This window comes from Theropithecus gelada, chromosome 12 (assembly GCF_003255815.1).
Source record: "Theropithecus gelada isolate Dixy chromosome 12, Tgel_1.0, whole genome shotgun sequence".
NCBI lineage: Eukaryota > Metazoa > Chordata > Mammalia > Primates > Cercopithecidae > Theropithecus > Theropithecus gelada.
The window spans coordinates 57,971,520-57,984,426 of record NC_037680.1 but is presented as its reverse complement, the minus strand read 5'-3'; the positions used below and the strand labels follow the sequence as shown (position 1 = coordinate 57,984,426).

Sequence of the window (12,907 nt, the reverse complement as noted above, 5' to 3'; positions counted from 1 at the left end):
AGTGGACACTTAAACACACTGGTGCAGGGATGGGAGAAATAAGAGGATTTAATAAGCACTGCTTACCAAGGTTGATTGAATTGCCACTATTGCCAAGTGTTCTACCTGCAAACAGATCAACCTTGAGCCCTGGATATGGCACCATGTCCCAGAGCAACCAGCCAGCCAGCTGGTGGCAGGTTGATTACATTGGATTTGTTCTGTTATGGAAGGTCAGTGGTTTGTCACTACTGCGATGAATGCTTACTGTACGTATGGATTTGCATTCCCTGCCCCTCATGTTTCTGCCAGCAGTAATATTTATGGCCTTATTAAAAGCCTTATTCAATAACATGACATCCTATACAATATTGCTTTTGATCAAGAGACTCATTCACATCAAAATAAGTGAGGCAATTGATTGACAACTACAGGATTCATTTGTCTTACCATGTTCCTGTTGTAACGTATTGTATTCTACCTGGAAGATAAAACCTTGTGACATTAAAGTAGTTTTTAGTTCCATAAACAGAATACAGGGGTCTATGAATCAAGAAGTGGAGGTAGAAGTGTCATCTTTTACTTCACATCTAATCACCTGTTCAAAATACTTTTTCATCTTGCCTCTGCAACTTTGAACTTTGCTGATACACAGAAGTTTTAGTGTGAGGAAACAATACTTTCATATGGGAACATGGTAGTTGTTCAATTGAACTGGACATTTAGAATAACCTGGCCACATTGCTGAACTATATAACGGAAACAACAGATAAAAAAATGAAATACTATGCTGGAAAAGATGATTAATTTTGATTATTGGGAGAAATAGTGTTGCTACTGTTAGGAGGAAGACTATATATCTAGAAACAAGGAGGAAACCTGGGTTGCCTCCTTGTAGTAGGGTAAAATGACTGAGTACATTGTCTAAGAAAGGGAACATGGCCAAACTGAACCCAGAAGACATAGGAAATCTAAACAGATCAATTAGCACCAAAGAAACAGGCATTTTTTGGTACTTCTAAAAAACTACCAGACTGATATTTTCATGGAGATGTCTATTATACCCTTAAGGAACAGGAAACTTCAATACTATTTAAACTATTTTAGAGGATAGAGAAGAAAATTCCAGATTTTATTTATAGAACTTGCGTGAAATTGATATCAAATTCTGACAATGCAAGGAAAACTAGAGATCAGTGTTACTTATAAATGTCAAACAGCTCTTCATAAAATCATAGATGGATATGGTTATCAAAATGATAAATATGTTTATCACATTTTAGAGCCTACATGGAGAAACATTTGAGGTTTTCTTATTCTAGAACTGGCAGGAATGTCCTTCCTCTATTATGAGCACTACTAGTCATATTTTTCTGGTGGGACTAATGTAAGTAGATACAGAAGAAAATGAATGGTATGAACATTGGAAAGGGGAAATTCAATGATTATTATTTTCAGATAAAATAATTAACCTGGAAAATCCAAGAGAATAAAGGGAAAGCCTACAATTAAGGAGTTAAGGAAAGGGCTAGGTATAGACATCAATAGTTTTGATATACGCAGTCTATAGCCAGTTAGGAGATGAGTTAGGGGAAAAAACATGTTGACAGCAGCAACAGAAAAGCAGATAAACCTAGAATTGTTCACCACTTATCTTAAAATATTTAACATGGTACTGAGGGACACAGGAGATTATTTATATGGAAAAACATACCATGTTTCTATACAGAAAGATTGAATATCACAAAAGTATTATTTGGTCTTAAGATAATTTATATTTAATGTAATCTCAATGAAATACCAGGAGAATGTTTTTAAGGTAGACAAACTTATTTCAAAGATCATATGTAAAAATAAGCAAAAATAGATGTGAAAAAGTCTTTAAAGTAATGAGGAGAGACCAGTCTTATTGACTATTAAGCCATTATAAAACTAATATTTAAAACATGGTACTGACATATGAATAGATCAGTGGATCTCAGATGGGCAGTTCAGAAAGAGATCCAAACACATTAAAAAATTTAGTACCTCTAAAGGTGGCTTTAAAATGTGTGGGGAAAGATGGATTTTCCAATGAATAATGTTGGGATAGGTAGATAGCCATCTGGAAAAAATGAAAGTCAAATCCCAACTTTTTACCTTTTATCAAAATGAACTTCAGATACAATTAAAAATATAAAATTGAGACCATAAAAGTATTAGAAGAAAAAAGCAGTTTTTAAGTCTCAAAAGGGGACTCTTAAATATGACACGAAGTCTGGAGGCCATAAAAGAAATGATTGATAAATTAAAATATAGGTCCATATAAACAAAAACTTTCAGTATGGAGAAAACACCATAAATTATAAAGGCAAATGACACAACTAGGAGAAGCATTTGTAACCCATAACACACAAGCCTAGTTTTCTTACTGTATAAAGAACTGCCATCATTAATGACAAAATATGAAGAATTGGCAAGTGACATACACAGAAAGTTCATGGAAAAATAATAACTCTTAAACATTTGCAAAATTTTATAACTTCCCTCAGAGAAATGGAAATTGAAATTAGAGTCACATATAGTATTTCACTTTTCATTTGTCAAAGATGAAAAAGTTTGAAAATACTGTAGGTTTATGTTTATAAGAATGTAAGAAAACAGGCAATCTAAATTCCTTGTAGAGTGTAAATTGGTGGTAATAAGAGAAAAATTTACTGAATACTTTGTGCCGGGTGCTTTTCTAAGCACTTTACATTTAGTTATCACAATTAACTTATCCAGAAAGTACTATTATTTCTGTATTACACATGAGGAATTTGAAGAAATGTTAGACAAGTAATTCAAAGTCACACAGTAAATGACAGAGTGAAGATTCGAGACCATTTACTCAATTGTGCACTTTTGGTTGCAACTCTGTTTCTGTAGTGAGTGATTTAACAATATATGATAAAACCTTAAAAGTATATACTCTTTGATTCAATGATTCTACTTCCAGAAGTGTGTCCATTTTGCATCAAATAGATGGAGAACAGCATTCATTGCACTGTTATTTGCGTAATGGAAGATTGGAAACAACCTAAATATTTATCCTCAAGGACTCATCCATACAAAAGAATTGAAGTAAATTCATCCAGATGAATATGAGGCAGTTTTAAATAGAGTGAGATGGCATTCTATGTAGTGATATGGAGTCATCTTTAAAAATACGGTAAAGCTGGGCGCGGTGGCTCACACCTGTAATCCCAGCACTTTGGGAGGCCTAGGCAGGCAGAGCACGAGGTCAGGAGATCAAGACCATCCTGGCAAACACGGTGAAACCCCGTCTCTACTAAAAATACAAAAAAAAAAAAAAAAAATTAGCCGGGCGTGGTGGCGGGCGCCTGTGGTCCCAGCTTCTCGGGAGGCTGAGGCAGGAGAATGGCATGAACCCGGGAGGCAGAGCTTGCAGTGAGCCGAGATAGTGCCACTGCACTCCAGCCTGGGCGACAGAGCGAGACTCTGTCTCAAACAAAAAAATAAAATAAAAAATAAAAATACGGTAAAAGGAAAAAGCAAGATACAGAACAGCATGTAGGGAAGCTGCTGTCTATGTGAAAAGCTGTAGAATATACATGCATTTTTTGTATATGCATATAATATTTCTAGATGAGGCCAAAAATGGTGACTCATGCTTGTAATCCCAGCACTTTGGGAGGCTGAGGCGGGTGGTTCACTTGGTTCCAAGAGTTCAGGATGAGCCTGGCCAATATGGCAAAACCCCATCTCTAGAAAAAATATAAAAATTAGCTGGGCCTGGTGGTGCATGCCTGTGGTCCCAGCTACTTGGGAGGCTGAGGCAAGAGGATTGCTGGAGCCTGGGAAGCAAAGGTTGTAGTGAGCCAAGGTCATGCCACTGCACCCCAGCTTGGGTTACAGAGCAAGACACCATTCATATCTCTCTCTCTCTCTCTCTCTCTATATATATATATATATATATATATATACACACACACACACACAAATATATGTATAAATATATATCTAAATATATGTATAAATATAAATATATACATAAATATTTCTAGAAGGATTCTCAAAGTGATACCAGTGATTGTTTTGCAAGAGGGAAACTAGATATCAGTGAATTAGCTATTTAAGGCGATTTTTGAATTCTGTAGCATATGTATGATTTACCTGTACAGAAACCAGTCAAGCATGTGTTTCTCAAATGTAGAATGTTTGCAGTGAGGTCACTTGGTGAAAAGTATGGCTATGTCAGACAGATGTAAGTTCAGATTCCAGGACTTCCAGGACTGCTGAAAGGGAAAGGGGCTTTGGAGCTCCTTCAGCTCCAGTTAGCATTGCTCCTTTCCCAACTTTGACATTAGCTGGAGGGAAGACAAGTTCTTAGAGCTCTATGTGCTTGGGGCAAGACCCCTTCCCCCCACTGCCTTACTCTCCAACCATAACTGCTGCAAACAATTCTTACCTCTTCCACCCCATGTTACTTCCTAAAAACCTTCATCACCTGGACTCCCATGCCTCTAAGTCTCTGTACATCCCCTAGCCTGACACTGTCCCCAACCCTCCTCAACTCCAGACACCATTTCACTCTACCCTCTGGAATTGAATAGTCCATTATTAGCAAAATCTCCTAATTTTCAACCTCCTTTCTAAATATTTTCCCCATGTTCTTGCTGTAGTAGTGACCCAGCTTTACCACTTTTGCAGTCCTCTAAAGTGGTAACTGGTTTCTCTGCCATACATTTCATACCACTGGTCCTGGAGATATTGTCAATGTCTTAATGTCTTCCTTCCATCTCACTTAAATTTTGAGACCATAATCCCTTTTTCCTCTCTTAAAAATTCTCAGCATTGAAGCTCAATCCATTAGATACCTCTAGCTGGCACTACTAGTTGCAGTCCTGTGCAGACTACCGAGTCATTTTCTTTACTCCTTGAAGACTTAAAGTCTATCTTACTCTCACTCTCTCTGACACTACTCCTATTAAAATATTATGTTTCTTTAACTATTTTTTCAGTTTTTGGTCTCCTCTCCTTCAATGAGGATGATTTCTAGAATGTTGGTTCTCAAAATGTGGTCCCTTTTGCAAACATCATCAGCACCTGGGAACCTGTTATAAATATGAATTCCCAGACCACACCCCAGACTACTAAGCCCAAAACTCTGGGGGCTGGAGCCCAGAATCTATGTTTTAAGAAGCACTTCAGGTGATTCTGATGAAGATGTCAGTTCCTTAGATGTTGTTATTGTCATTACCGACAATTTTCTCTGAGACCACAATTTGAGTCTCTGATTTTTCACTAGTTCTCAACCCATTTTAAGTCCTTACTTTCCCCTTGCCAGCCAGACATTTGAATATTCCTTAACTCTTCTCTTTCACATACCGTATCCAAAGAGTCAACAAATGCTGTCAGCTATACCTTCAAAATACTTATAGAATCTAACTTTTAACCTCCACTGCAGTCATTCCAGTCCAAGCACAATCATTTCCCACCTGGAGTGTTGCAATTGTTCTTATTTGGTGGCCCTTGGCCCTACTTTATCTACTTTCCACAAAGCAGCCAGAGTGTTTCTTTCAACACCTAAGGTCATATGGCTTCATTGATTGAAATTCACCATGCGTCACCTCTTTCTCTACGAAAGCCAAAGTCCTTGTAAATGCCTGCAAGGCTCTAGGGTGACCTGATCTTCCCTGGCCAGGAAGTCATGCCCACCTTTGCCCTCCCTCCCTCCCACTACTAGTGATCTTCATTTTTATTTTTAGAAGGTATTACATTACCACGTGACATACTCTTGTTCCTTTCTGTCTTGTGCCATTAGAGTGGAAGCTTCACTAGGGCAGAAGCTTTTCTTGTTCACTGACAGAGCCTCCGTTTCTGGAACTCTGCCTTGTACTGAGCAGACATGCAGTTATTTGTAAATAAATGAATATAGGAAGATAAATTTGTAGGTGTGTGTGTGATAACACTGTCCTTATTGGGACTACCCCTGCTTGAGAAGTAAAGCAGGGCATTCCAATAAGTTTACTAGGTAAAGTAAACTTAATCAGGATACTTAACCTAACACTTGGCCTCTGGTCTTTAAGCAAGTTTCTTTTCCTGTCGCGTTTCATATAAGTAAGCTCTAGGTTACTTTTAGTAAGCTAAAAGTAAGCTTAGTCCTTCATGGTTAAAGGACAGCAATATTGTCCTTTATGGCATTTAAAAAACCCAATCCAGAATCACACATTGCACTTAATTTTCATGCCTTTAGTCTCCATTAAATATGTTGCCCTTTGTATTAATAATTAGAGTGATGAGGGACAGAGTTTAAGAATATATAAATATTTTGTCCCCAACTGATTGTCACTGGATGGCTTTAGCACCCATTGGTGATTCTTGCCTGAATCAATAATTATTGCGATGACCGAAAATAGTGATTTTTCTCTTTATAATTCTTCTATATTTATTAATTACCCTAATATTATTCTATAGAACAGAATGTTCTCATCTTTCGTTTGTTTAGTGTCAGTATTACTCATGAAGTTGGGTGTTTTGAAAATTCAATTGTTGTATAATCTATTACTGTTATTATTCCGTTTTGTATTGTCTCAGTTTGGGTCTTTCATCTGAGTCCTCTCATGTAAGTAGTATAAAGATCAGCAATAGAGGAACCTAGAGTAAAGTGTGAGCAGAGAAGCCTTACTCTGAGACAAACTCCAGAGAGGTGAACTCTGTTGCTGATTAAGAAAAGCTTCACTGAGGAAGTGTTGTTTGAAGTGAGCTTTGAAAAGTCATAAAATTTTGACAAAAGTGGGGATGGGGTGGAGCATAAAGGAAAAACTGTGTTAACAAAGGAAGGTCTGGCAGACTAGGAATTTGGCAATAATACAATGATTCTGGACCTTGATGAGGAAGTTGAAATGGAACATAAAAACCCTCCGCATTTCACTTCATTTATTTGCTCAGGCAGCTCTCATTGCCTAAAATTTTCACCCCTGCTGTTTTGCTAAAGGGTGGGATAAGGGGTAATGAGGGAGGAAATTTTAGGGGGTGAAAACAGCACAAGCCAAAAGCCCCACTCAGATACTCACTTCTCTTGAAGCCTTTTCCGGATCCCTAATAAGAACTAACCACCCTCTCTGACACACTCTGTTGTACTTTGTGCTTCTCTGTTAACATGCCTCTGTGTTTTGTGCTGTCTGTATTTGTGGATACATCTTCCTCCTTTAAAGTACAAATCATATCTTAATCCCTTGGCCCTTCTACCCAGTACTTAGCACAAATGCTCAGTAAATGTTTCTTTCTTTTTTTTTTTTTTTTGGAGACAGAGTCTCGCTCTGTCGCCCAGGCTGGAGTGCAGTGGCCGGATCTCAGCTCACTGCAAGCTCCGCCTCCCAGGTTTACGCCATTCTCCTGCCTCAGCCTCCCCAGTAAATGTTTCTTTAACACGTGTGACAGAGAAAGGAGAGGAGAGTGATTGGGATTGGGAGCAGGAGGGTTCTGAATGTCATTTTAAGGGGTTTGGGCTCGCTCTTGGCAGCATGAGCCATAGCCGCCTTTGAACTGTGCAGCACTTATCAGAGCTGTGATGCCAAAGGATGCAGTGGAAGGGGAGGACAGCCAGCATGCCTGGGCACGGTCCCCAAGTCAGAGGACATCAGTGGGAGAAGGCATGGAAGCAAGTAGCTACCATCTTATGAATCTGAGCACCCATTCAAATGTGGCAAGGAAAAAGGAAGGCATTGAGCATGGTGTTGAGGTTTCCAGCCTGGGTGATTGGAGGCTGATGCAGGCTTCTTACCAAAAAGGGCCCTAGGCAGTTTCACTAGGAATGTTTAAGGAGTTTATCATGACCCTATCTCTTCCTCATCTAAAAGTCTTCCTAAAATCAAAACAGTATGTCCTGTGGAAATATTTCATTGTATCAAATATAATGAGAAGTAAAATATTCTCTCTACTTGACGTATGAAACACTGACTCCTTGTAGTGGACAATTTTCACTTGTCTTTTTAGTAATGGATTTTATTAAAAATAGATGTTAATAACTGCTTCTTTAATCTTTAAACGTGGTCCTCTGAGAGCAGCTTACCATAAAAGAAACGGTTGTCAGCTTTCTTTTAGCTCCTCAGTCCCTCCTGCCCCTTCCTAACAACAGAAAATTTGCTTTGCACCTGCTCCAACTGGGTTCGAAGAGATAAGCATCTTGCAAGCCCAGAAAATTGTAGTATCAAATCTCAGCCCCAACTGTGAGGCAGCACTGTCATCGAATCCCTGCTGAGAGGCGTTGCTTTCCCAATTCCCAAAAGAGTTCTTTCTCCCCGGCCCCTTTTCAGGCTTGAACTCTGACCGAAACCCTCTTTTTAACTCCCAGCATGCACTGCACTTGGTACTGACACTGACCCATCCCTGCTTCCTCTATTCTGCACTGGACTCATCAGTAGGTCAGGCGTTGGTAGCCCCGGGGTCACTGGGGTGCCCAATTCCAATAATGAGCACATTTAGCCAAGGAGAGGAAATGTACCCTTCTATTTGTTACAGTCCATTGCTTTTTTCCAGAAACAAATGCTAAAAGAACATTTGATATATTGTGGTTTGGTAAATACACATATGCACTGCCTAATATTCACAAAGTTGCCTCTCTTTTTTGCATCTTCATAAAATAAATGTATTGTTCTAACTCATGATTTATTTTAAGAGGGATATACCTATTTCACAGCTAGGAAAAATGTAAGTGTTTTAAAATAAAGTTATATTCAGAATTCTCTTGCAATAATTTCAAATAAAAATAGCAAATACTATTTAAATGCATATCACATTCTAACAGACTTGTGTGTCATTTTAAAGGGAAAGAAAAAAATGCTGACAAGGACTTTACAACGTTGTCTTTAAAATTTCTTCTTAGGCTTTCCAAACAGACCGAAGTCATTAAAAATACTCCTTAACCCCGAAAGTCACAAAAAAGAAGCTACCCAGGTTTATTATGAGAAGGTTGAACCTCTGTTGAAGCTTGCAGGAATAAAAACTGATGTAACAGGTAAGTAATTTTCAGAATATAATTTCACCATTTACAAAAATGTACAAAAGCAAGATAACCTGAATTTGTTCTTAATGCAAACTTGGGAAACTACTTGTAATATCTACAGCATTTTTATGTCTTCATAACCTACTGGAGCCAGCTTGAGGGTTACAATTTAATTATTTTTATTAGAATGTTAATATTTTCTCTTTAGAACTTTTCAGATTTTTTTTTTCCAGATGTAAACAATTGTTAGATATAATTCTAAAGGAAGCTATATACTTGTTTACATCTTCATTGAGATGTTTGCTATTTACATGTTAATTTTGCAGTTAGGCAAGCAATTGATTTTTTGCTCGCTTATATAGTTGATGTCGTTCCATAGAATTCTTCCTCGGGTTGTTTTCGTTCTGATTCTGACCCCTGCTGGTTAGGTCAAAACTAAGCACTGAACTGCTGGTTTTATTAATAGATGAATTTAGAGAGGCTAGAAGTTTAAATTTGTTGTCTAAACTAAGAAGTGTACTTAGGTTTGTGCCAAGGAAAATAGAAACTTGTTAATGCTAAAATTATTACATGATTAGTAATATCCTTTTTGATTTTTTGAATTTGGTGGCCACATTTCTTTATTTCTTTAAGACTTATTTTTGTATGGTGGGGAACTGAGTAGAAGAGTCGATGCTATGGAGAGTCACAACTTTCCTAACTTTATTTCTATGTGGCTTCACTAACAGTGGAAATTTGCAATAAATTTTAATTAATAAAAAATATTATAAAATAAGCCTACTCAGGGGACAAGCCCAGAGTGCAATTGGAATTTCCTAGTCCCAGTTATAAATTCCTAAGGAAGGGATTCACAGTGATGTGGCCTTACTCAGGTGTAAACAAAGGAGATAGGTTTCAAGACGTAAATAATGTCATTGAAGGCTACACCTAGTGATTTGGTGGATTGAGGTAGAAGAAAGTTCCAAAAAAAAAAAAAAAACAAGTTTTGTAGGAAGTTCGGCCCCCATGAAGTGTGTTTACAATTATAGAGGTTCAAGAGAAACTACCATGAAAACTCAAGGGGAAGTTTTGAATTAAAATAAAGTTATAGTGAAGAAATTAACTTTCATGTTTGTGACCTTTGGCTTATTTAGAGGTGATTTACAAGTAAAAGAGAAAATTCAGATTTATGTTTTCTTTCTTTTGAAGATTTCCAAAGATGGGCTGAAGGAAAAGTTTGAGATTTGTATTAGGGTGAGACAATTAAAAGTTGAATAAACATGTTGGCATACTAAATGACTATTTTGTGTCGTTGCTTTTACATGTGAATACTACAAAGCAAGCTTGACATGGATATTGCTATATAGCATTCACTTCAGGAATCTCATTGTATGCTTGCTCTGTGTTCAGCATTGTGCAGGATGCAAGATCAATAAGATATCATACTTGCAATTGGATGACTTTCTATGTTATTAGGGATTCAAAGAGATACTTAAAATCATTATAGCTGGGGTATACATAAAATAACTTTAATGTCTCAGAGGTGATATTTTGATCGGAAGGTTCAAGAAAAGCATTTGAACTAGGCAGTTTTTAAGAGGGAGACAAAAAATGAGGGAAGGAAGTCAGGCTAACAGGCATGTACTGTAAAAGTGGGGTGGGGGAGAGAGAGAGAGTATGTGTGTATGTGTGAGAGAGAGAGTCTGGGTGTGTTACACCCACACGTCTTGAGAGTTTGTGCCATAACTTTGCTCTACTTTCCTCAGTTTTGACATTATCTGAAATCTTATCCTATCATCATAAAATAGCTGCCAGTGGATTTGATCCTTTCTTATTAATATCCAGTGGGATGGGGAGAGGTGTGCATATGTGTGCGAGAGAGACCCAACATGCTTTAATCCTGAAGATGAATTAAAATTTCCTTTTTTCAGTTTGGGTACAGATACTGTATTACTGCAGTCAATCAGGAATAATCATTTATTTAACCATCAAGACTCTTCCCAGGGGCTGAGGGCAGATCCCCTTTTCCTGATGGCTGAAATGCCTCAATTGAATCTGGATTCTGTTAGGGATAAGAAAGGGCAAAATGACTTCTAGGAAAGCTCTCAACAATGTATACTACAGGAGATGTAATTCCAGGTTATGAATGAATCCTAATGCTGCACTCAGCAGTTTACTCATCATGTATTGATCCACAGTTGGTGTAAAATTTTTTTTTATCATAGCGTTGCAATCTGATTTGGCAAGATGACTCCACCAGCAGAATTAAAATTTAAAAGGAAGAGAAAAAGAGATTGGAGACAAGAAAACTGGTATACAAAGCCTGAACTAAGGCAGAGGAAATCATCTAAATGTGCTTTCGTTCGTTCTTGTATTGGAGACAAAAATATTATGTCTAGAGTTTTGTTCTCTAAATTTGTAAATATTACTAAGTACCATATTTAAAAATAAAACAATAGAATATTCCATAAAGCAAATTTAGAATTTACTTACATTTAGGCCGAATGGCTAATTATTAGCTGCCTAACACTCCTCCTACAGGCAAATTTATAAAATTACATCCTTCACTTATAAAACCATTTTAGTATGCATATTGGCTCAGTATTTATGAAAAAATATTTCTTGAATAAACCTGAATATTTGAAAAGTTTTAGTCTTTCTGCCTATCTTACAGTGTTATTTTTGTGGTTGAAATAATATATTTGAAACTTTGTATATTAGACTACAGAAAGATGGTCATAATACTGTTTCAGTTTCAAAAATTATGTCATAGTAAGATTGAATTTGTATTTTATTTGAAAAAAAAAAGCATATGGAAGAGTAAAGCAGAAAGAGGACATATCTTCTACATGTCCAGTGGGACATTGTTGTAATGTATCCTTGTGTGCATGGGTGAATCCAAATGGAATTGGAATTACAAAATAAACCCTATATGATGAGTTCATTAGGAAATAGTGCTATATAAATATGAAGTATAATATGAACAATTACAGCTAGATATATACACAATAAGGTATTGTAATTTTTTCATAAATTTATTTTAAAAATGGATCTTACCACATTAATAAAAATATACTTCTTTCAGCTTGGGTTGTGCCAGAATCCTAACTACTTCTGAATATAGATCAGCATGTTTCAAAATATTTGTGCTAAAGTTGCATCCCCACTCTGCTACAACCACCAATGTAGCATCTTATCTAATTGCATCAGAAAAACTTCTGAGAGAACCTGGGAAGAATTATTTTTTCCCAATTACCTATTCATACACAAATCAAAGAAGAGTATGAACTATAAGCCCACGCTGGCATATGGTATCATTTCTCTTCTAAAACAAAGCAGGTTTTAGAGATTGTACCATTAAAGGTGTGAGAGATATTTTGAGGATCAGAGATCCATAGGATAATGCATAGAACAATAGAGTGAAAAAGTTAAGGCAGCAGAGAAATCAGACTGATAAGAACTTTTGAGGCCATATGGTTCAATTTTTTCCTTGTGGGTGGAGCACAGATGTGTGGCGCTCAACTTTGGCTTGGCCACCTACACTAGAGGCAGAGTATGTTGTTACTGGACAGTACTGTTTGACATTCTTTTTTTTAAATTATACTTTATGTTCTAGGGTACATGCGCACAACATACAGGTTTGTTACATATGTATACATGTGCCGTGTTGGTGTGCTGCACCCATTAACTCGTCATTTATGAATGTTCAGAGTTACTGTACCTTTGGGCAGATTAGAAAAGGCACTTCCTCTGTGCTAACTTACAAAAAGTTGCCCTTTCTTCCAGGCTAATTCATCCTTTGCTTATAAAACCATTTTAGAATGCATAATGCATTTAGTATGCATATAGTATGCATAGTATGAAAGTATTTCATACTTTCAAAATATTCATATTTCAAAAATATTCAGCCCAAGGTCACTAGATTCAGCCTAGGGTCATTTGTTAGATTCCAAATTCATC

General features: G+C 37.0%; 1 protein-coding gene across 4 annotated transcripts in view; it reads left to right on the top strand.

Annotated features, from left to right (window-relative positions):
- Positions 1-12,907, top strand: part of CERKL (ceramide kinase like) — a 129,234-nt gene that overhangs the window by 85,925 nt on the left and 30,402 nt on the right. For 3 of the 4 annotated variants that reach the window (XM_025405468.1, XM_025405465.1, XM_025405464.1), the window contains exon 3: positions 8,849-8,980. The exons of the other annotated variant lie outside the window; for it this stretch is intronic. Coding sequence is in view for 2 of the 3 variants with exons in the window: in XM_025405465.1 (XP_025261250.1) it covers positions 8,849-8,980 (132 nt within the window). In the remaining variant the exon portion in view is untranslated. The remainder of the gene's footprint in view (positions 1-8,848; positions 8,981-12,907) is intronic. 4 annotated transcript variants of the gene reach the window in all.